Source organism: Simochromis diagramma, unplaced genomic scaffold (genome assembly GCF_900408965.1).
Source record: "Simochromis diagramma unplaced genomic scaffold, fSimDia1.1 OVJJ01000333.1, whole genome shotgun sequence".
Classification (NCBI taxonomy): Eukaryota; Metazoa; Chordata; class Actinopteri; order Cichliformes; family Cichlidae; genus Simochromis; species Simochromis diagramma.
This window is the reverse complement of record NW_024386765.1, coordinates 561,870-587,639: the sequence shown is the minus strand read 5'-3', so window position 1 is coordinate 587,639 and position 25,770 is coordinate 561,870. Positions and strand designations below refer to the sequence as shown.

General features: G+C 45.5%; 1 protein-coding gene across 1 annotated transcript in view; it reads right to left on the bottom strand.

The window, feature by feature from the left end:
* Nucleotides 1-1,412: 1,412 nt before the first annotated feature.
* si:ch211-212o1.2 (uncharacterized protein LOC492735 homolog) overlaps nucleotides 1,413-25,770 on the bottom strand; it is a 45,725-nt gene continuing 21,367 nt past the window's right edge. Inside the window, exons 2-6 of the mRNA XM_040034856.1 lie at nucleotides 19,899-20,018; nucleotides 19,665-19,756; nucleotides 11,789-11,933; nucleotides 4,566-4,778; nucleotides 1,413-1,645 (exon numbers count right to left, since the gene is read on the bottom strand). Coding sequence (XP_039890790.1) covers nucleotides 1,524-1,645; nucleotides 4,566-4,778; nucleotides 11,789-11,933; nucleotides 19,665-19,756; nucleotides 19,899-20,018 — 692 coding nt within the window. The 3' untranslated portion in view covers nucleotides 1,413-1,523. The remainder of the gene's footprint in view (nucleotides 1,646-4,565; nucleotides 4,779-11,788; nucleotides 11,934-19,664; nucleotides 19,757-19,898; nucleotides 20,019-25,770) is intronic.

Genomic DNA, 25,770 nt, shown 5'->3' with positions numbered 1-25,770 from the left:
ACGATGAATTATTTCATTTGACAAAGCAAAGCTAAAGTTCCAAGATTGCAAAGAACTCATTTCAAACTCCAAACAAGTCTTCATATCTGAAACATCGCACCTGCTGGGTTAAAGAAGCAGTAAGAAACGCTGAGACGGCACTGTCAGAGCTTCCCCACAACTGTGCACAGAGACAGGGGGCAACGCTCGCTGCCTTTTACGTCTAAGTGCAAAAACATTACCCCCGATAAAAACAAGAAAATACAAGAACTCAATCGAAGACAGCGGCCGAACATTTGACTTCCAAACGCGTGTGTGTCTGTGTGGACGGGTATTAACATCTTCATGGGGACCAAAAATTGGTAGTTTACTATACTTGTGGGGACAGACAGCCCTCGTGGGGACCAAAATCCCGGACCCAGGAGTGTGAAAGAGACTCAAAATGTGGTTTTAGTGTCAGGGTTACAATTAGGTTATGGTCAGGGTTAGGGGAAGGGTCAGGCATTCATTCTTCATGGTTAGGGTAAGGGGCTAGGGAAAGCATTATGTCAATGAGATGTCCCCACAAGGATATAAATACACGTGTGTGTGTGTGTGTGTGTGTGTGTGTGTGTGTGTGTGTGTGTGTGTGAGAGAGTGAGTGAGTGAGTGAGTGTGCGTGCGTGCGAGAGTGTGTGTGTGTGTGTGTGTGAGAGAGTGAGTGAGTGAGTGAGTGTGCGTGCGTGCGAGAGTGTGTGTGTGTGTGTGTGTGAGAGAGTGAGTGAGTGAGTGAGTGTGCGCGCGTGCGTGTGTGCGCGTGTGTGTGTGCGCGTGTGTGTGTGTGTGTGTGTGTGTGTGTGTGTGTGAGAGAGTGAGTGAGTGAGTGTGCGCGCGTGCGTGTGTGCGAGAGTGTGTGTGCGCGTGTGTGTGTGTGTGTGTGTGTGCGCGTGTGAGCGTGTGAGAGAGTGAGTGAGTGAGTGTGCGTGCGTGCGTGTGTGCGCGTGTGTGTGTGTGAGAGAGTGTGTGTGTGTGTGTGTGCGTGTGTGTGTGTGCGCAAGTGTGTGTGCGCGCGCGAGTGTGTGTGTGAGAGTGAGTGAGTGAGTGAGTGTGTGTGAGAGTGAGTGAGTGAGTGTGTGTGTGTGCGTGCATGCGTGCGTGTGTGCGTGTGTGTGAGAGTGTGTGTGTGTGTGTGCGTGCTGTGCCTACGACAGGCAGCGTGGTGTCACTCCTGGAGAGCCCAACCTCCAGAAACCTCCTACACACCAGCACGCCGCGTCGCTCACACAGGCTTACAAACGCACGAGACGATTGGCTGTTTCTCGTCTACTGATGACCTCACTGTGTTCAAAGCTTGTTCAAATACAGACTCCAACGTGTCTACGAATCACGTGAACCGTCGTTTTGTTTGTTTGCAGATTCTGTGTTTGCTCTTCAGCAAAGAAGCGATGAGCACAGAGACAGGAGTTACATTTATATGCATTTGTCTGGTTTCCCCATTCATTCCTATTTGTGTACATTTTCCTTTGCATGCCCCTCCCTCCATTCAACCCTTGTGTATTTGTTCTTCAGTCAGTTTTCTTTGCCCACGCCAGGTCGTCCGATCGAGGTTTCTGCCCAGTCAGCTGTTCGATTAATCTCTCCATGGATCTCCAAAAGCCCAGCTGGTCCAGCGGATAGTTGCACCAACCTGGGAAGGATAGAAACCAGGGGAGGAAACGATTACAGTGCAAGACGTAAAATGATAAAAGCAAACAGCAGCAGGACAGGGAAGGGATGCAAGCAGTGTCACAGGTATGCATTTGTCTGGGGCCTGTTCACTTCTTGGCCGGGTTGACCGCTACGTGCAAATAAGATGGCAGGTCTGGACTGCAGCAGCCGATGTGTAAGTGTTGTCACAATCACTTTGTTCTGGCTGAATATTTCCACACTGTGTGGGCTGTCTTTGCTGTCTGCATCCCTGTGGATCATTAAATGGTTTTAACTACTGGTATCAGGATCACCCCAGAAGTTCTCCACTCAGGACATCTCCAGGAGCCACGTCTCGGACTGAAAAACAATCTCGTCCTGAAGCCCGCAGTCCAAAAACTGAGACGATGGTCGTTCTTCTTTAAAATAGCCCAAATACCCAATCTAGTTCCTGTTACTGACAGCTGCACTCAGCAACCACCTTGTTAAGTACACCTGTTCGTCTGTTAACACAGATCCCTAATCACCCAATCACACGGCAGCATCTTTTAGACCAAGACAAAATGCTCAAGTTCAAACTGTAAGAAAGAGTGAGCAGATGTGCTCCTCTGTTTCACACACTGCTGGGATTTTTCCACAGAACAATCTCTAGGGTTTACAGAGAACACCCTGAAACAGTGAAAGCATCCAGACAGCAGCAGTTTTCTAGGAGAAAATTACTTTTGGAGGTCAGAGGTCAGTGGAGAGCGGCCGGGCTGCTTCAAGCTGAGGCAGGACGGCCGCAGTAACTCAAATAATCACTGATTACAACCAAAATATGCAGAAGAGCGTCGCTGAACGCACAACATGTTGAACCCTGAGGGAGATACGACCACAGCAGCATCTCTGAGGAATGTTTCCTGCTCCTTGTTGAATCCACCACACGAAGTATCAGGGCAGTTTAGAGGGCAAAAGAGGACTGATGTATAAAGCACTTTGTGGAGTCAAGCAGCACATTTACCTAATCACGTGTCCGGTGAGTGGATGTCACGTCTGAAGATCTGAGTTAGTGGCAGTAGCCAAATGACGAAAAATCGTCTTTTCAGGTTCTTTGTTTCCTTCTTTTTTCCTCTTTTCCTCCACGTGTAATTTCCTGTCCCCTCTGATCTGATTATGCACTGACAACATTTACAGGGGTGAAGGTTTGAACATGTTTAGTCCTATTAACACGTGGGAACACATGCTCGCTCAGTGTCGTCGCTCACAGTGTCGTCGCTCTCGTGCCGTTTACAGAATCTGAACAGCTGTGAATGTTTCTTAGACTATCACGCTGCAGATGGATGCAGGCCAAAGTACACGGAGTATGAATGCATGACTGTACAGTAGTCTGTGAATACACGTGACTGCTGTGAAACAACATGCCTATGCAGAGGGCACACAGTCCCGTGACACCTGAGATGAAATCCATTTCATCCAAAGACACAAACTCGTATCTAAACTCTAAAAGTCGATCGAGACACGAAGACAGCACAAAGACCCACACGGACGTTGTGTACTTGTGCTGCACTTGTGTGATGTGTTTGCATAGGGTTCTTGCAATAGCTGCAGGGATGCGTGCACGCGCGTCCCTGCGGTGACCTTCTCTCGGCTGGAAGACGTTGAAGCAGCCAGAGGTTGTGTTTGATTTCACTCTCCGCTGTCTCTCGCTCGATGTCTTCCTCCACCACACACTCCTCCTTTTTTATTCCTCCAAATCCCTGCCTCCTACCCCCCTCTCCCCCGTTCCTCCCCTGTCCTCAGCCCCCCCCACCTGTGAAGTCCTATTTGTTAGAACAGACAGCAGGTTAGCATTAAATATACATGGGGATTGTCAGCCGGTGGCGAGCACAAAGGCAACTAGGCGAGCCCCAGCGGAATCCAAGCCAGGCCCAGGCAGCCGGGCTCGGGGAGCGGGGGGCCGTCGCCGTCCCCCGTGGGCCCCTCTACCCCACCAGCCCACCGCGCGCGCGCGCACACACACACACACACACACACACACACAGGTTAGAAACCAAAGAGAAGGTCAAAGAGACTAGCACACAGATGCTGGAGTATGCAGATGTACGCAGTGTGTGTGTACAGACACACAAGTCTGCCACCCCCCTCAGCTCACCCACACTCACACACTCACATCTGTCGTCCGCTGGGGCGCAGGGTGATGTACAAGCTGAATCCCCCCTCGAGTATCCTCCCCTCTCTCCCCCTCTCACCCAGATGCAGGCAGAATACTGAATCAGTGAGCGAGGCCTCGTCTCTGCAGAGCCACGCGCACGCAAACGCTTTCTTTTAGTTATTTATAAGAATCACACAGACACATCCGCCATCTCATCCGAATCTGCAGAGAGCCGCACGGGAAATTATTCTGCAGCTTCAACGATGGCGATCTAAAATGGCCGCCCACGACGATCGCACTGACAAACGGTCGAGGGTGACGAGGAAGGTTTGGGTTTGCCGATAGATGTAAAAATAAAGGGAGGACATGATTCAGGGGTTTGGTCGTCTGGCGTCGCGTGATCTGTTCTTCGGTGCACGAGGAGGCCGAGCTCGCTCACACACGGACGATGTCACATACATGCAAACATATGCCGACAGTCCAGCTGTGTTCCTGTCCTGGCATCATTCAGCAGGTATCCCACGCTGCCGGGAGGACGGCAGGTTTGTGAACAGCAGGAAATCTGGGGCCGGACGTCCCAACAACAGTGGAGGACGTTTTTACACGGATCTCTCATTTATAAGACTCAGCCTCACATCGTACATCTGACAGCCTGACAGAGACACGGACTGATTCCCCTGCACGACTCTACGAGAACGTCAAGGAATCTGAGCGGACACATGAGTGACCGTCCTGTCACGAGACAGTTGCAGTCACGTCTGCCCCTCTGATACGGAGCTCAGCATCATACCGGTGGTAATGCAGTAATACGTCTCGTGCGGCGACACGTGGTGGATGCGGTGGTGTTTCCGTGGCAACACCAGATGCCAGTCCTGGAGCAGCGTGACCCATCGCGGGAGGCCAAAGTAGGAGTGGCTCCACTTGTGAATCTGATTGGTTAGCGTGACGAAAACCGCCAGGGCGAAGACGTAGCAATCCCAGGGGTAGGATTCCAGCAAGGCCTCTGAAAGGTGACAGCAGACACAAAGAAAGAAGACGAGGGAAAGTTAATGGAACAATTGATCAAAGTGTTCAGTGTAATGAAGGAGCAGGACTCCCACAGAGATGCTGAACCTCGGAGGTGATGAAGAGCCTGAAAGGAGAGGATGAAACACACTTTATCTAAAGAAGATGTTAGCAATGGTTAGCATGATGTTTCCAATCAGACGACGAACAGATGACTGCACACATTCTGCCACACTGCAGGCACCAGGTCAGGGGTGAGGAAGTAAGCAGTCTACACTCAAAGAAGGAAACGAGGCCATGTTTCCTGATCTTTACTGAGCACCAGACTTCCTGCTGGTGTTTAAACGTAACTATGAATCATTAATCGTTTAACCCTTTAAGACCTACCATAGAACCAAGGCCGCCAGAGCTTATATTATATGTTTACATGCTGTGGAGCCATTTTTGGGAGCATTTCAAGTTGCTATACATCAATACAACCATTATAGCCCAGATTTTAATAATATGTCTGCATTAAGTGCATAGTAATTACATAAATTGCAAAAAAGTGCAATAAACTACAAAAAAATTGAAAATCGTTTTTGTTTTTTTTAACATATATTTCTAGTTAGAGAAATTTAAGAGGCTTATCCCTCAAAACTGTAAATACAAAAAAGTTGCACAAAATAGTTTCCCACCACAGGAAATTTATTTTGAGTGTCTTCATAGTTTTATTTTTGAGATACACCAATTTTTACGTACTGGAGGAAAAACGAAAATAAATATTATGATGCAAATTTGCAAAAAAGCAGCATGTGCATCAAAATAAACTATTTCCAGCAGTGCAATATGAGTCCTAAGCATCCCAGAAACGACACAGAAAGTCATAAAGTCAAACATAACTTTTAAAAACACCAGTATAGACTCGTAAGGCCCTGATGATAAAAAAACTACATTTCCCGCGAAAATGACGTCACTTCCGGTTTCGGGCAGGTAATGGCGGACATGCAAAAGCTCGCGCTGACGTCTATTCCAACGTAGGAAGTGTTACAAACAGCTGATCGGATCGGCAAAGCGTGTTTCTGGAATATTATGTTTTTGTTCCTGCAAGTGCTTTTTATGCAGTTTTTGCAAAGCTTATATGTGGAAGGAAACCGTGACCGAGGACAAGCTGATGGCATAAGATGCAAGTACAACTCCTCCGGTTTCATATGCAAAAAAATTTATTGCGCTAGCTTACGCGGTTCCGGTTCTACCGGGATTTAAATATAGTTACGCACAACAGAGCGTGCCCGCTCCGACCGGCTTTAAAGGGTTAAAGAACTTCTCAGGCTCAGGATACACGTCACACCTGCACAGGTATGGAGGGAGCGACCAGAGCGCTGCTGGCTTTGCATGCGAAGGCTGGGGAACGAAGGTAACACAAAGTCACAGTGAAACACAATAAAAGGTCACTGAAAGCTGTCAACCAATGGGATGAGAGAGCACTTCAAATAATATGGAGTACTTTTATTGAGAAATATCTGGTGTGATGTTAATTTGCACCAAGTAAGAGGTAACCTGCTGAGTCCCATTTATTCATTCTCAGCCTGAACTCTAACAGGACCGGAGTCACCATCAAACAGTCGACATTAGATGACAAGTGACCATCTTTATTCTGAATATCACGCTCTGCAGTATCAAACTCCATGTGCAGCCCAGTCTGATGTCAGGAGCAGACCAGTAAAACTCCTGGAAACCTCCGAATCTCTCCTCTCAGCGAGAACTGTAAAAATGTGCATTTTGATTTCACATTTGAACGTTTAATGAGCCGTGCATTTACAAAATGATGTTGAAGAGTTTCAGTTATTCTTTGTGGTGCTACAAAGGAAAAAACAGCTTTCAGTGCAGCTTTTGGAAGTAAAGGGTGAAATTAAAAGTATCTGATGCTGACTCAGGCTATGTCCACACGTACCCGGGTATTTTTGAAAACGCAGATTTTCCTATGCGTTTGCACCTTTCGTCCACACGTAAACGGTGTTTTTGGATTTTTAAAAACTCCGGCCAGGGTGGATATTTTCTAAAACTCCGTTTTTGCATTTACGTGTGGACGAGAAAAACGGAGAAAACGCAGCGTCAAAGATTTGCGCCCTTTTTGACGTCACACTGTGCGCCACGTTATTGTTTCGGTGAAATGAGTTTCTACAATACTGTTACTGTTACTCTCTGCAGTGTTTAAATGCTCACATATACACACAGTTACTGTCCCTCCACACATACCACTCGTTCTGCTTCTATGCCCCAGCTTTGTTTACTTTTTCCCACCGAGGCTTCTAGGCTTCTGATTGGCCAACATTTCTACACGGTTAGGAATCTAGCACCACCTGCTGCTTTGGCATGTTCATAGCAGCGTTTTCCTTCATTTCTGCGTTTACGTGTGGACGGGATTATTTTTTGTGTACGTGTGGACGTAGCCTCAGTGACAACACTACATAAATCACAGAAACGGGTTAGCAATGTCTTTTTTTCCTTTCTCGGCCCTCTGTGATGTCAGCAGGATTGGATACACTTAATCTGGTCAGGCGCACAGCACTGCGAGCACAGACGCTCAATCATTGTTTTACAACGAGCAGCCAATCAAAAGAAAGTTGGATTAACTGGAGGGGGGCTCAAAGGAAGATGTTTATCTCAGCCTCGCCGAGCCTCGCTCGATCGTGGAAAGCTATCCCGGTGTCCCGCACTAACTGCAGCTGGACATGCGTCCATTTGATGCAAACTCTGACCCAAAGACAACGACAGACACCGGTGGACTGATAACACTACAGCTGATTAATCAGACGTCCTGACCGCAGCCACGCACTCGCCTATAACAAGCATTTTGTCATCGGTAGCTGAAAACTGTTTACGGAGTCAGCGCTGATTTGAGCTGACAGCTGACAAACATGTCAGGACTCACACAGAAGCAGCTGCGCACAACATTTCTGACAATAATGAATGCATGAACAGTATGAGGATGCGCACAGCCTCCATGAACGTGTGAGTCTGGTTTGTCAGCTGATAGCTCTCGGTCTTCCTGTGACTTACAGCTGTCCTCTCTCTGTCCGTCTCCATGCCTTGTCCCTTGTCTTTGGTGAAAACTACAATCTCTTGACCCCAGTTCAAGTGCAGACATGACAGCTGGAGATGTCACCTCGCGCTTTTCAGATTTCCCCGTCTACCTCTGTCTCCGTCTTTGTCTGGTGACCGCTCGACGCTGCGAGGAGCTCGACATGACAGGTTTAGATGTCATCTCACCGCTACGCGACCCTCCGCTGCCCCCGCGCGCTCTCTCGCTTCCTCTGTTCTCCGTGCGCTCTCGCCCTCGAACGCTTAGCTGCGACCTCTTAAGGCGCGGACATGACAGGTGTGGATGTCACTGCGTCCGTTTGGTGACCTCTTGACTCCCTGTGGTGTGTGACATGACAGGTGTGGATGTCACCTACAAGTGGACCTCACTGTTGCTGCCTCTAATCTCTCCTCCCTCTCGCCTCATGCACGGATCCCTCCTGTGGACAAGCAGCTGAACTTTTAACATTTTCATTCTTTTGGTTTCAGACGATTTGTTAAAGTCTGACTCCCCTTAAACGTACCGATGATCTTTTACAGATACTTACACCGTTCAAACACAATAACACTTTTAACCTTTACTTTCTTTTGACATTTCTGGTTAGTTTTACATCTAATCTCTAATATCATGTCAGTAACTCAAATGTATTTCACTCATGCACAGTAGAGCTAAGTTAGGAAAGCTAAACTGCTCCATATTCCACAACCTCTCAGACTCGTACGATGATGAAGTGAAGCATTTATTTCTTCTGAATAGAGACTTTTTAAAAAGGGATGTTTTGCACATCAACACTTACCAGACCCTCACAAACACCTGCTGAAATAATAATGACACAGGACTGTTTAAGAAAGGCCATCAAATCAAAGTTTTATGTTTATACTCCGAGAAACCACAGTAAAGGTACCCAAAAGAACTGGAAAACTACTGAATACGTGTGCGCAGGAGGGATATGGCCTATACTGGATAAATGATGTTAAATATGGAGCTGCCAGGCAGGAGCAGACGTGCACAGAGTCATGGATGTAGTGAAGGAGACTGTGGTCGTGTCCAAATTCATGGGCTGCATCCTCCTGAGGACCCGGCCTTCGCGGTCTACGTGGGCCGGGTCCTCAGAAGGTCAGGTAGGCCGGAAGTAAACGGCTGGGGAAATGGGACAGTCCAGCCTTCTGATTAGCGTCGCCGCTGTGTCGGTGGAGTTTAATAAACTCAGCCGTCTGCTCCTTGCTATCTAAAATATAACAGGACACTGGCGTAAATTCTCGACCGTCTCATACTTCTGTTTAATCAGTTTTCTGTTTGACGTTTAGTCAGCTGTGTAAAAACCAAGGAGGAACCCACCCGGGGGATTAATAAAGTTTTATCTAATCTAATAACTTTAATCTCAGCCAAACCGATTTACTCACGAACAAACAAAACACTGAAAAAAAGCCCAACAATCACATTTGTAGGTTGTCTAAGTGACTTATATATTACGTTTAACCCGAGCAGCGAAACTCCGCGGTGATCTGAACATGATGTGCCGGGAGTTGTGCCGTTCTCGGCGGCTTCAGTGACCCTCGAGCTCCCGGCTAGCTATCGAGCTGGTGGGTAGCAGACGTCTCCGAAAACGTCGAAGCACTTTTGCAAATATGCGATATCTTGATAAACCGAGCAGATATTTGAAGTTTGCACAGCTACTTTCTCGCCTGAAAATATGTTAAAAGTTTATTTTGTGACCCAGAAAGATTAGTAAGAGTAATTTTAAAACTTAGTAGCGGCCGCCATTGTTGGAAACTGGAGTTTGGCTGGGCCGCGCTATGAATTCTGGGATATGGTGGGCCACGAAGGACACCCCCGACCCATCCTTCAAATTCGGGGAAAAGGAGGACGCATTTGTCGGCTGCATTGGGAGGAGTCTACGAATTTGGACAGCCTTCGGCGCGTCGCTGTGACGTAATCGGTCTACAAATGCGGCCTCAGGAGGATGCAGCCCATGAATTTGGACACGACCTATACAGAGGGTTGGTGTGACAGGAAGGAGGTAGGAAGATGGTAAGATGGAGGTAGATGGTAGATGATGTGCTGTGGCGATCCCCAAAAGTAACAGCCAGAAGCAGGAGCAGCAGTACTAGCAGTAGTACTAGCAGTAGTACTAGCAGCAGTACTAGCAGCAGTAGTAGTATTATTTAGGGTTTTATGCGAATGTAACAACTCGATCGTTATCTTTTATGTTCTAAAGCATATAGTTAGGGCTGGACCAGGTGACCCTGAATCCTCCATTAGTTATGCTGCAATAGACGTAGGCTGCTGGGGATTCCCATGATGCACTGGGTGTTTCTTCTTCACTCACTATGTATTAACAGACCTCTCTGCATTGAATCATATCTGTTATTAACCTCTGTCTCTCTTCCACAGCATGTCTTTATCCTGTCTTCCTTCTCTCACCCCAACCAATCACAGCAGATGGCCCCGCCCCTCCCTGAGCCTGGTTCTGTTGGAGGTTTCTTCCTGTTAAAAGGGAGTTTTTCCTTCCCACTGTCACCAAAGTGCTGCTCATAGGGGGTCATATGATGGTTGGGTTTTCTCTGCATCTATTATTGTAGGGTCGACCTTACAATAACAGGCGACTGTTGTTATATAAATAAATAAATTTGTATAAATAGAATTGAACAAATAGAAACAGACTTGTTTCGTGCATGCATTTCTTTTCCTCTGAATGTATGAATGAAGTCCAGTGCAGACTTTACACTGGTACTTTGTTATTTCGTTTCCTATCCAGCTACCTCGGTTTATCACTTTATCAGACATGCACAGTGCTAGATGCTTGGGAGCAGCTTAACCTCACAGCACGGTAGCTAACCTAGCCTTTAACCCAACTAACTGATGTCAACTCCCCTCCGCTCCTCCCATCAGTGACCTTTCAGCTCAACTTGTAGTGTAGACATGACAGGTGGAGATGTCACCTCCTCAATAACAGCTTGCTCAGTTTCTCCTGCTGATCTTCCTCCTCCAGTCCCTCCCACCTCTTGCCCTGCAGCTGTAAGGTCAGTGCACATGATCACCTGCCCTATGCTTTTCCTTAACTTCCATTAGTCTGGCACCTTGCAGTACTAAGGCACAGCTACAAACTGTTTGACACTGTAGCTGACCTTCTGAAGTCCTTGCATTTTCATCGCCAGTTTGAGGTTTAATTGTAGGAAGTTAGCTCAAACCTCTACAATGTTACACCCTCGAGCTTCTCAGGATAATAAGAATGGCAATGATGATTTTTTTTTTTTTCTACACAGGAAGCAAAATATTTAAGGCTATGACACACTGAGGTTTCCAAACAGCAGCTGTCTGTGTCCATCCTGGGCTTCCTTCACCTGATCAGATCAACAAATCCCAGCCAGTTGGTTGGTTGGTGAATGTTTGGTTCATCCAATCTGAAAGAAGGGCTAAAATGACTTTCCACTCGTTGTTTTACCTTTCTTCTTTCACTGAAGAAATACTCGTCTTTTTTCTTGGTTGTTTTCAGACACTACTACTACAGAGATAGTGGGCACAAAGATATGATGGAGCAAAGAAGGAGCTCCCAGCTCTTTCTAGTCTAGTGTTGACACTAAAACTACGTGTGCCAAGATTCTGCCTATTCGTCACATTCATGCTGATTTAAACACCAGTTAGATTAGGGGATGGCGTGTCCTCCAAGTCCTCCATCAGCAGCAGCGTCCATGTTCTAAGGACCCTACTGACCATCAGGTCACCAGTTCTGATAGATGGTGGCATTCGTGCAGACTGGTTACAGAACTGCTGTTCTCGTTATTGACCAACCTTTATCACATGTAAGATATGCCCACAGCTGCTAGTAGATATTTACAGGAAACTGACTCGCCCACAAGAGCACAGCTCAAACAGTGACTGCAATAGTGCAGAAATCTGTGTGTCTCTGCAGTCGGTTGTGTATAAGCACATGTGTGATTTACCTGGTGTGTAAGTGAGGAACTTGTAGGCCATGTGAGCCAGCGGTAGGATGGGGATCATGCAGTTATCGCCATTGGTTTCGATGAAGTCGTGGCGAGTGATGGCAGTCGGATCGATGTGGTGCTCCCTGAATGGTCGAAGAAATGCCTGCAAAGAAAAGAAATGAATAAAACTATTCTCAGTCTAAGCTCCGACGACTTTCTGCTCGTACAACAACTGGCTTTAGAGGGAGGACTTTATTTAAACCATCATTATCTTATTTTTATATGAAATGAAAAATACTGAAGTGGTGGCCTTTCCAAATCAAAGTAATCCACACAGATCCCAAACTAGACTCTGCTCGCTGTTCCTGCCTCAGCAGCTGCACATCCACCCGATCCTGACTGAGAAGTGCGGATATCAGTGAATCTACAGGCCAATCCATCCACTTCAGTTATATGTTGTTCTGTATGCACTTTGTAACTCGCAACAGCTAGCAGGAGAACTAGCGTAGCATGGAGGAAGATGAAGGTGAGAAAAAGCAGCTCGGAGTTACCGACTGCCGTTTCTATATGTTTGCAAAGCTGTGCAGACGGCGGTGAGTGAGTCGGCGTCACCTAAACGCTTTGGCTTCTTTTGTTTGCTTGTTTTCATGTCAGAGAGACAATTAGTCCATTTGTTTATGGCCAATGACATTTTTATGCAGTTTTGTTTCTGCACACGACTGCAGCGGAAGTTAAATCAAGATTTGGTTCGACTGCACACTTTTATCTTTAATCCAAAGGTTTAATTTTATTCATGAACCATTTTGAGAGGCTCAGACGTTGAGATAACAGCGTATTAATAACACAATCATGACATCAGGACACAAATGAATGGAACAGGGTGAACAGCCGATCTAGTCTGTGCTAAATAAAGGTGCTACAGTTACATGCACATACAGGCTGAAAGTCATCGTTGGGTTCCTCTAATGAATTTAAATTCACTTTAAACCACAACACAAAACAATGTTTATCCTCTTTACGCCAATGCAGATCAAATACACACACACACACACACACACACACACACACACACACACACACACACACACACACACTGTGCAACCCCAAAGCTCATATCCAGCATCCTAATAAACCACAGAACAGCAGTCAACTTGTGCAAACACACTCATACACATAAATGACCCATGGACACCCCACCAATTCAAAAACGTGTGCTTTAGAACACACACAGACACACACACAGACACACACACCCAGCAAACCCCAGCAGCACTGTGCAGAGGCAGACACCTGTCTGTGAGAGCATGGGGGTCTCAAATGAAAGACTGAATCTGAATCTCAGAAGCACAAAAGAGGACAGAAAGAAACACACCCACATGCACACAGAGGATAAAGGTAATTTATTTCTCTGTGTGGAAAAAGCAAAAAGAGGAAGGTTTGCATGTGTTTGTGCACAGTGCGCATTTATCCGAGTGCGTGTTTGTGTGCAGCCGTGGAAACATCAGCGTGAAAACTCATTATTGTCGGGTTAGCCGCTCGAAACAATCGCACACGCCTATCAGCAGACATCGTCGGTAGGTGCCACTGCAAACGCTGAAACTATCTGTTGATATCCTCACAATTACGTGCCCAGCTCCCTTCTCTACCGCTGCTTCCCCCTCCTCCCCTCTTCCATCGTCCCCCTCCTCTCACCGCAGCCCTCAGCTAGATGAAAGGCCGGCTAAGCCGCAGAGGTCGTGCCGAGAGGGGCGGCACGGGCGCTCCCAGTTAACGGCGGGCCACCGGTCGCTGCGTGTCCTCTAATCCCACACCGTTTAACGGCCTGCCTTGCACGACATCCGTTAATCACCAGCTCACATCGCCCATCGCCCCAGCAACCGCCGCTGTCCCACTGCTTGGACGGACACGCCCTTCCACCCCCTTCTTTTTTTGTCCTTCCAACCTCGTCTGCTGTATTTTTTATTAGTTTCTCTCTTTTTTGGGCCCAACCTTACCATCCTTTAATATCGCACTCTTTTTTCCTCCTTCTGTCCTTTAAATAAGAACCGACTTACATCATTCAATTAACTCTCTTTCAATGCTCCAATCAGCCTCACTGGAGAGTTGCCTTGAAAGAGATTTGTTTGTTAACGACACAAGGACAGAAGTAGCGATGCTTTTAAAATATGACTGCACAAGTGAACTAGACGGGGAGAAAGGATCTTAAAACATATATCCCAAAACTGTAAGCACATCTGGCAAATTTCCGTGTGAATCGAGCATCATTGGGAACTAATGAGCGTGACTTTGTCCTCAAAGTGGTGTCATTAGAGGACTGCTAAATCCTTGTTGAGTCAATTAAAGCTCAACGACACGATGACGACAAAAAGTCTCCTAAAGGAAATGTGGAAACGCTACGGGGAAATTGTCGAGCACTTCTTAAACTAGTGTTGCAATTTTAGCACTGCTGAGTAGAGAAAAGGCTTTCTGTAGACTCACAGAAAGAACAAATTGGTGTTACACAATTTCTCCTGGAGAGCAACAACCTCGCAGTGTACTTTGTGCAATAATTCTCGCCCTATTTTGTCTGAACAACATATTCCAACTGTGATGTGGACAGAAGCATGCATCATAATGCGCTCTCTGAATGTGTTGATACACAAGTTTGTACTCCAGATTTTCTTTTTCTTTTAAGCCAAATGCTGATATGATGCATGTACTCCAGAGTACAGTGGGTACTGGCGGGTTACGTTTCCATGAGGACAGCGGCTGACTGGCTCCACTAGCTTCCTTACTTTGACGCATTCCTTAACTGACGACTGTTGTTACTTTGTAGCTAAACACATGAAGCCCCATGTTTCACTAATGACACACAGACTAATTCTAGCATCCAACAGCAGTGCTTGTTACTGTAACTGCCATAAAAACCTTGATTTGAATAAAGTCTTTAACCCTTTAAGACCTACCATAGAACCAAGGCCGCCAGAGCTTACTTTATATTTTTACATGCTGTGGAGCCATTTTTGGGAGCATTTCAAGTTGATGTACATCAATACAACCATTATAGCCCAGATTTTAATAATATATCTGCATTAAGTGCATAGTAATTACATAAATTGCAAAAAAGTGCAATAAACTACAAAAAAATTGAAAATCGTTTTTGTTTTTTTTAACATATATTTCTAGTTAGAGAAATTTAAGAGGCTTATCCCTCAAAACTGTAAATACAAAAAAGTTGCACAAAATAGTTTCCCACCACAGGAAATTTATTTTGAGTGTCTTCATAGTTTTATTTTTGAAATACACCAATTTTTATACACTGCAGGAAAAACGAAAATAAATATTATCATGCAAATTTGCAAAACAGCAGCATGTGCATCAAAATAAACTATTTCCAGCAGTGCAATATGAGTCCTAAGCATCCCAGAAACGACACAGAAAGTCATAAAGTCAAACATAACTTTTAAAAACACAAGTATAGGCTCATGAGGCCCCGATTGGAAAAAACTACATTTCCGTGAAAATGACGTCTCTTCCGGTTTCGGGCAGGTCATGGAGGACATGCGATAGTTCGCGCTGATGGACGTAGGAAGTGTTACGAACAGCTGATCGGATGGCAAAGCGTGTTTCTGGAATATTATGTTTTTGTTGCTGCAAGTGCTTTTTATGCAGTTTTTGCAAAGCTATATGTGGAAGGAAACCGTGACCGAGGACAAGCTGATGGCATAAGATGCAAGTACAACTCCTCCAGTTTCATTTCAATTATTGCGTTAGCTTACGTGGTTGCAGTGCTACAAGGATTTAAAAGTAGTTGCGCAAAACGGAGCGTGCCCGCTCTGACCGGTTTTAAAGGGTTAATCAAACCACCTGTTTTAAAGAAAAACGTCTTCTTCAGCTGCTCCCGCCCACAGACGTTTACTTTACTGGGTCTAAAAATCTAAAGCTACACAAGTCCAAATAAAAGCGTGTGTGCGCAGATGAATGATAACTCTGTTTAAATCAGGCAGCTACCACACTTTCAACATCAGCAGGAGAGCAGCAGTGACACAAAAACACGACCCACAGTCTGAAATATAAGGTGTGACATGAGATGTGTAGGATGAATTCGATGACCTTCAGTGGGAGCCGGTCTGAGACAAGACACGTTGAACAGTTTGGAGATCAGCGGTACATAAAGTACAGACAACACATGTTTACACAGGTCATCACAGGTAGAGGCGACAGGAAACTGGACATACATCAGCAAAAACAGAATAAAATAACAGAAGGCATAAATAAAGCGCCAACTTCTAACGCTCTAATACGGCCGCCATTAGCCTCAGGTGTTCTGAATCACGCTCGTGTTTGATATTCAAACTAACGCTAACCGGGAGCACGGGCCGGCTTTATTCTCAGCCTCACAAATACAGCAGAGGTGGACGCTTTATTTCCAGCAGACTATTGTCAGCCCTCTGTTCTCCGTAAAGGTCCATTCTTCTCTGCCAGTTAAAGTCTTTATTAGAGGTCTCCTACAGTGTCCAACACACCATGCAAATCTGTGACTGCTGCTGTGCCTTTGGTCCCAGTAACTACCCCAAACCTCAATAAATGCCACATTAGAAATAAACATCACACCAAATAATACCTTCTGCAAACACAACAAGTAACACAGGGATCCTAAAATTACTGTTCAGCATCATCTGGTAGTACAGTGCACATATCAAATAAATATTATTAAGGTAGCATCTAAAAATAGAGACATACATTAGGTACAGCCCAAATTACACGAACCATTAGAAATCATCACATCGAAGTCAAGACTGTCGGTGCTGCAGCTAATCAGATTACACTGAAGTACTGGCAGTAATCTCAAGCCTGAATCCAGCAGTCTGCTGAGCAGAGACATATTTGATTTACACACAACAACAATGCTAATTAATCAATTCATGTTTTTTTCCTGGTGTGTTTGTGCAATAACTACAGTCATGTATACATCCTTTCATTGTACACGTTACATTTGAATGAGTACCGCATGTACTGCATGTAACTACATAACAACATCTGTACCTGTTCGTGGTTTTAAGGTTGGCGCCAAACATCTGTATTTACGTTTAAATACATAATCACCTTGTATGTATAAACAATACGAGCAGACACGGGATTATTTTAAATTAATTTAAAACAAACATCATTCGTTCCTTCGCGTGCACTGCACTGATAGACGACAGCGCTCTACACGTCCAGCCTCTAAGCTGTTACACTCACGAGCTGGTAGCTAACCATGCAAAAAGCAGGAGCTGCAACACAACAGTCTACAAATGCAGCACTGTAGTGATGAGGTGTGACAGCCTGCACGTGTCAAAGCTCAGAAAGACAACGAGGAAACAATGAATGACATGCATCACGCTGTAGACGTGTTTATATAATGTTGTTTAAATCACATTAGTACAGCAAATACTGTCTTGTACTACAAAAATACTACAAATTGCATTACAGGTGTTAAGGTGATTCTGGTGTTTGCGGTCATATAGTCATATAGGGCAGCTGTAGCTACAACTGTAGCTGCCTCCACCAGTGTGTGAATGTGAGAGTGAATGAATAGTGGCATTGTAAAGCGCTTTGGGTGCCTTGAAAAGCGCTATATAAATCCAATCCATTATTATTATTATTATTATTATTATTATTATTATATTTAACTATGATAATAAGTATTTGTAAATAAAACAAATGTTTCCATGTGTTTGCAGTTTTGCAGTCAAAGTAACAAATGGTGTGAACTGCAATCAAAGAGTGAACAATATCAAATTATTATTAATGATGTAGTGATAACATGTGGGACAGTGTGATTAATGCCTACGGTTCTTACAGGGATGCTTCACACATCAGCTTCCATTTTTCACACGTTATTTATATATGAATAATTCATAAATACAAGGAGCAGTAGATGAAACGCTCCCACACTTCCACTCACTAAATTCACACGCCATTAATCAAAGTTCACATGAACCAATCTGCATGCTGCACCGGATCATACTGATTTTAATTGGATGAAATGAGGATAACCTTTACTCTAATTGGCTGAGAGGAGTGTGTGGATTACTGTAACGCAGCCACATAAATATGTGCATACTGTATGTGCACTGTGCGCTGAAAGGTCGTCAATATTCAAGGTGAGACTGTTCACATGTGACCCCGTGTGTGCGCGTGTGTGAGTGCAGTGGACATTACTGCCTACAGGGAAATCGCTTTGTGTTACACTGACATTTAGCTTCAGGTCACTATGGAAGTGCAAAGCTGTGGGGACGAGGGACGACTGCTACCACGGTGATGCAGTCCCAGGAAAGCGAAGACACCAACTTTTGACAAAACCTCCAACTGTAAAAACCAAAAACCAAAGAAACCCGTCCCATCTGGCTCGCTGGGAATATTCAGGAAAACTGTACCAAAGCAAGAACGATGCAAAAATAATGGATCTGAGGATGGACGTGTTTTTAAAAAGGGCTTTTTTAAAATACTATCATTTATAAAGGTGCTCTTCTGCACTCATTTCAAATACCAGGCGCTTTCTGACAAACAAATAAAATAAATGAAAATGACATCAGCTGCCTCGTCAGTGCCGCTCTCATCCCACAGACGCTCCAGTTCAGTCAGCAGGACATGAACCCATTCTCCACCTGCTGCAGGTATCAGCTGCAGTGGCCTTCCAGCTCAGAGTGCATTTAAAATGCAGGAAAAGCACTGCAGTCCCCCGCCTGCAGTCACCCCGCCTGCAGTCACCCCGCCTGCAGTCACCCCGCCTGCAGTCACCCCGCCTGCAGTCACCCCGACTGTACAAGAAGCACGATGAGACTGTGGACTCACAGCAGTGAGTCAGCCAGTGGGGGAACAGGCGAAGGACAGAGCTAGGTGGACTGTCCACTGATAAGAACTGTAACAGATGGTGTGGTACTTCTCGATTAATGAAAAAATAAATATTAAAAATGCCAAAACTTGTTTCCAAAAGTGTGCACAGGTGGCGCTGCTACAGGTATTTCTGACAGTGGGCCCAAATAACCTGACACTGGGCCATTTGACCTTTGTGTTCTGAAAGGTCACTAAAGATACAAAAATATATGTCACTACTAGTAATGCTGCTGCTGCTACTACTAGAATATTTTGGTGTTTGGGAAATATGACTTGTATTTCTTTTGAAGAGCAGACATTAATCTTCCATCTCTGTTTAAAGTGTGGAGCTCAAAATAAGAGGACGAGATTTAACAACCAAGCTTGGAAAAAGTAAACGGTCGGCTGTAAGATGAACAGTTTGACTTTGTCCTTCTATGTTGAGGGAAAAAAGAATGATGAAGGGGAAATGTTTGCATAACACTCAGAAGCAATCGAATGAACCATGTGATTTGCTAAACTTACCTTGACTGAAGAAACTTAAGAAGCCAAAGTTGGTGACAAAGCAGCTGCTGTATCAAAACCGTGGCAGTGATTGCTTGGGTTGAACTACGAGGGGTTTAAAAGGGTCTCAGACGTTTGGGGAGTTGGTTGTAAATGTCTGCAGACAAACCAAATCAATGACCAGGAGCTTTCCAGTGCAACCAGTCTCTCTGACCAGCCTGTAGGCCTGCAGAAATGGAGCTTTACCAATTGATTTCAGAGAGACAGCCAGCAACAACTAGTCAGCGATTACACACTTTCCTGGTGACCAGTGGTTACCAGCTGGTCAGCGACCCGCCTGTCTGACAGAGGCAAAGAAGAACCGACACTAGTGAGACTGCTGCACACCTGATTCAGAGTTCGGTCGGCAGGAAAATGAACTTGATTTGATGTGAAATTATTCAAAGTCGTTTGATACAGCCCGCCTGCCTGTGTGTGTGTGTGTGTGTGTGTGTGTGTGTGTGTGTGTGTGTGTGTGTGTGTGTGTGTGTGTGTGTGTGTGTGTGTGTACCTTCCCAATAACAGGGATGTCCACCGACCCCCAGGTATCTGCTCCCCAGTGCACAATCCCCGATGCAAAATCTGCCGTCACTATTCCGAGGACTGTTACATAAATGCGGGCGTGGACAGAGAATTACAAAAACTTGATTAGAGGTGTACATGAACTCATGAAAATGATTATTAGCATTTACATACAAAATCCCAGCCATCACAGTTTAGTGACTTCGTGTGAGTGTCAGCTTACCGATGCCGAGGACGATCTTGTAGATGTGAACAGTGGAGAAGTGCAGGAGGAGGAAAGAGAAGTTGATGATGAAAAGAAAGAGGCACAGAATCACACACACCCACTCCTGGAGCCGTTTACCTGAGGACGACACAGAAACACCTGACACTGCTGGGCTGACAGGCAAATACAGACAGACAGTGGGTGTCTGTATTAATGAAGGGGGGGGGGGTGTCCGCTGGGAGAACGCGTCGCTTTTTACCGAGGGTCAAAGGACCCGTCGCCCACAACGACCACGCCCGTGTGTCCAGGCTGTTAATATGTAATCAGATGAAGACAAGTGTACTCCAGGCTGCAGGGTCATGACCTCTCATATGTGAAACACTGACACGGACGCAGCACCGAGCAGCACACACACAAGGGCCGTTTCAGGTGGGAGGTAGACCTCATAGGTCAGCAGTATCAACTAAAGAGGAAGAACAGGGACTAACTAAAAGTACTCTATTGCAATTCAGCAATATTAGAAGGGAGAAAGCCTCCAGCCAACAGCACTGAAGATCAGAGATAATATATTATTGAAAAGGAGCGCGCAGCATAGAGCGCGCAGCATAGAGCGCGCAGCATAGAGCACGCAGCATAGAGCACGCAGCATAGAGCACGCGACGTGAGCGAGAAGCGTCTCCCACAAACTTGCGGTCTTCTGAATCGCGCCTTGCTTCCTTCTTCGCGGTCCTTGCTCGACCTGCCAGCTCAAGCAGGAAATGTGACATCGTTCACTAAATAAAGCCACAAATATAAACTACCGCTGTAATGTTTTTAACTCACTTTCTTCTTCTTTTACAGCCACGCCCCCACGCCGTTCTCCTAATCCTTCTGTCATTGCCAATCTAATGTGCCTTTAAAACTTTAATGTGTCCAGATCCTAACGTATCACACAGCATTAGGAGCCTATAAGATATTCATGACAGTTTTTTCTAATAAAGCACACAGGCCTGTAGACCTGAGTATGAATATGCTATCAGCCTCTCATATGGACTGAAGCGGTCACCCGAGATTTAGAATATGTGATTATGGATATTTCACGAATCGTCAAACGTGACCCTTCACCTTCTAAAAATAGACGCCATCAAAGTTGTAAAGAAGCAGATGGTAGAAACTTCTAAATGACTTTGACTTTGCTGGTTGTTGAAAATTGTTTTGAAAAACTTTCAGCTGTGAACGAGTCGTTTGGTGCGCTGATAACCACATACTCTGCTTGATTCAAACAATCATCTTTAACAGGAAGTCTGTACAGATTATATTTAATGTACTGCTGAAAAACAAAAGTCAAAGGAATACATTTTAAGCAGAGTTCAGCATCAAAAAACTTCTAGGATGTTGGTGGGGAACCTCCAAAGAGGTTTTACAGTGACGTCACTTTTACCCCTCATCATCTTCTCTGACTGCTCTTACAGGAGTCAGGGTCACTGCTGGTATCATGATACCTGGACCCTCCAAAGACTGCAAATGTTGTCCAACTGCTCCAAGATGGCTCAGTCATACATGCCACTGGCAGAAGGTTTGCTGTATCTCCCGGCACAGTCTCGAGAGCATGGAGGAAAGTCCAGGAGAAAGGCAGTTACTGTAGAACATCCATCAGTAGAGTGGGCATCTGCTCCTCTGTCCAAGGAGGAACAGCAGGAGGAACTGCCAGAGCCTGACAGAAGGACTTCTAGCAGGTGTGAATGTCTCTGACCAACCAATCAGAAAGAAGACTTCATGAGCCCAAAATCCTCTAGTGAGCCCTGTGTTCACTGTGCAGCACCATGGAGCCTGGCTGCCATAATACCAGAACAGGCAGGTCCGCCACCAGCACATGTGGCAAACATGGGTCTTGATAAGGCGTGGGGGATGCCCGTAACATCGTTCAGCATGTGGTCAGTGACGGTGTAGGGGCGGCACTGAGCATACTCACTACTGATTACTGTCAAGTATCAGGATGAAATCCCTAAACTACTGTCAAACATTACGTTGGTGCAGTGGCTGCTGGTTCCTCCGAGTGCACAACAACGCCGGCCTCATGTGGCGAGACAGTGCGGTCAGTTCCTGATAACGCCGACTGGCCCCGGTGTTCGCCTGACCCAAGTCCAGTAGATCCCCTCTGGGAATGATGCTTCGATGTCAGATCCATGGTCTCGTCAGGAGCATGGCCCAACATCGGCACACAAAGAAGCACACGGGGCCGTACGAACTACTGAGGACCATGTTCAGGTGCAACATTATGCTGCGTTACTTTACGTTGATTTGGGGGTTCCTTTGAATTCAGCCCTTTGTGCAGAAGGTCGATCGTTTTCCTGTAAGTGACGCTGTGTGCTCCAGTTTCTAACACCATCCATATCAGCACAGAGATCAGCAGATCTGACATCTGATGTGTTTTCAAAGTGTTCCTTTAATTGTTTCTTAGTAGTGGATAATATAAACATATAATGAAATCTTGATGGCTCATGCCAAGTATCGGCTGGTGTCACCAGCTCCAAAGCTGCTTCCCCAGCACATCACAGCAGAGTACATCGTAGTTTCCACAACTCAGTGACAGAAAACCTGTCAACATTTTGCAGAACTCACTGAAGGATCTCAGCTTCCTCAAAAATCAGAGCTTGTTCGTTCCTTTTTGGTCTCTCAGTTCTCGATGGGCACATCCAAGCATTGGGCCCAGACACGACATCACCTTCCTGTCTGAGGACAGACATGGGTCGTGTCGCCATCCTCTTCCTTCTGGAGTTGATCGCCATCTTTCTGGTTTTATTCACACACGCCATATCATACCGTTCACATATGATATGGCGGTATTTATTTTCTTATGGTGTTAGGCAATGATAAGAAAATAAAATATCACGATAGAATATGGGTAAAACACGCATGTGCAGTGCCTTTGTTTTCATACGCACATGGCCGAAAAAACATGGCGGAAATGGAGAATGGGAAGGGGGAAACCGGATGAACCAGAATTGGTTTGTAAAAATGGTGCCACTTCAGTGGTGTGACACTGGTTTAGCTTTCGTCCGTCAGATACCCACCAAAGCAAATTTTTTTGTCGAACATGCAAGCAGCCGTCGTTATTGCCGTATTTGTCGGACTAAGGTGCTCGTAAATCTGGGAGTAATCTGGGTCCTAAACTCCGTCCCCTTCAGGTCCCAAAGTCAACAAACACTACAGCATCACAGAGTTACAAACTGTCTAAATTCTTTCATCTTTAATAAAATGATCAGCGTTGCTGCTTTACCAGGTGTAACAATTAAGTTTAACATCCAGGCATCCATGAAAACAGGATTTATTACATTTAACAGCGTTAGAAGTTAGCAGGAAGTTAGCTCGCTAGTTTTGCTAGTTACCTAAACATGATATAGCATGTTCTGACTGAGAGATTTCTGAAGCATTCAAACGTACAGCTCTGCTATCACTTCCAACATAAATGAAGACAGAAAACTAAACAGCAGTGACGTTTGTAGGGTTACTGAAGTTGGGCTAGCTGCTATATAATGATGTGCTACGTGATCGCTAGCTACACAGCTATGTTAGCATAACATAAACACAGTGACGCTGGAGGATGAACGCTAACTTTTTTCCACTCGATAAAAGTTAACGTGAGGGTTCCTGATGGTTAGAGACAAATGCAATCACATGGCAGGATGCTGTAAACGGACCAAACTTCAGTCAGGAGAACGACTGAGATAATCCATCCACAATACGAGGTTAGTCATTAATATACTGCAACAACATGGGAATAGAGCAGCTGTGATAGAATACAGCATTCACGAATCAATATTCAATAATATTGAAGTGGAGGAAGCAAGAAGAATGAGTTGAATAAAGTTTGATTTATCTGACTGCTCTGTTTCGCTTAATGTGTCTTATACTCCCGAGCAGCTTATGGTCCGAAAAATACGTATTTGACTTTTTTTATTTGGCACACTGCAGTTTAATGTTGCAAAGCTCCTCTTTTTACCTTCAGTGGATATTATACATGGTTATGCTCAGGATATGTCAGCACATTTCTACTGGAAATGCCTTTTGGTTAAACCTTCAGCAAGGAATTTGCATTTGCACTGTTAATGTTTATATAGCTTTAATGCACATAAAAAAAACAGCTGCTTGTTTAAGTGAAAATAAATGGATGGTTTTTTGCGCTAGTAAAGTTGTGGAGTTGCATTGTGTCTCGCATCAATTATATCGTCAGTTATATCGTTATCGCAAATTTTCAAATACATATCGTGAAAAATATTTTGGGTCATATCGCCCTGCTCTACTTCACACTCAGATGATTCCTCACAGACAGCACTCACACACTAGTGCCCTGCCCATCACTAACACATCCAATCACTGCAGAGCATTTCTAAAGGTGGCCTGACCCAGGGTGGTGCTAAAAATGTAAGGTGTACCAGGTGAACCTGTTCTGCTCACCACAAGAACAGATGCAGATACATGAATTTCATTCACAGGATAACAGGACGATAGCTAAAGGCCTGATTTCTTCACATTTATGTTATGCAACACGATTTTTTGGCAAGATATCCGAGACCTGCAGCTCTCAGCAGGTCATCAAAGCAAAACAAAGATCTACCAGCAGATGCAGTCTGAGACGGAGGAGTGGAGTCGCTTCATCTGCAGGAGGTTTAATATCCAGTATTAAACATAATATGAACTTTCACAGAACCATTGAAACCACTGAAATATAAGAAGAGAATAAGTGATGAAGAGAGTAGAAAATGTTTCGTGCAGACATCCTGGTGAAACATTTTTAAGTTTTTAAGCTCCAACTTTGCAGCACAAAAACTAATCTCCAAATGTTCGTCTGTGTCTGTGGAAATGCTGCAAATTCTTCTTGAGAAAAGCATCACGTGTGAGCACCAGGCCCGTGGACACATCGATGGTACAAAGACTACGATACTGCGAACATGTGAGGCAGGTCCAGTGTGTTTACATCATATACACACAGTCCATACGAAGGTCAAGTGGACCACATTTAGCTCTGTTGTCTCCAAGCTTCATCTGACACCATTTTCTAAACTCTACCCCAAAGGCGCGCGCGCGCACACACACACACACACACACGCACACACGCACACACCTCAAGGGATCACTACACCAAAATTCACTCTCTCCATCTCTCTCACCGTCTGCATGCACACAGACAAAGACACACACTAACAGACGTACCATGACGCTCAAACTGATGGATTTCCTAACACATTTTCACATCTCTTTCTATCACACACACAATCATCTGACACATACACACATCCAGACACTCCATCTCCTTCACACACACACACCCACAGTGCAGGGCCGTGGAGCAGTGGGGCGGCTGTCAGGTGATGTGCGTCAGTCCTTGGATCCTCCAGCTCCCTGGTGAGGGGAAGGAAACTAGGACAGGCCTCCACAGAGCGCGTGCACACACACACACACACACACACACACACACACACACACATAAGCCCTCGTCCCTCAGGCCATGGCATTGCTGGATATCGCACACAGCTACAGACACACACACACAAACAGGCTTTACGAGCATGTATGGACATATGTTAGCGTGTTTGAACACCCACACACCCTCAGCAAACACAAACCTCTCTCGATAAGAACACACATACTCGACCTGCCTTTACTGGGCACAACAACACCCAAATTAAAGGCACGTAAACACACACACAGACACACACAGGGCCAGAGCGGTGCACTCATTAATATCATTCTGACAACAACTGGCTCCCTGGCAACCTCTCTGCCATTGCTCACCCAGCAGCACCCCCTGCCTGCAAGCGTGCATGTGGGTGTGCACGGGGATTTAACCTGGGCGGAGCTGGGGGAGGGGAACGAGGGGTGCTAATAGGCTGAAATTAATCAACGCCGG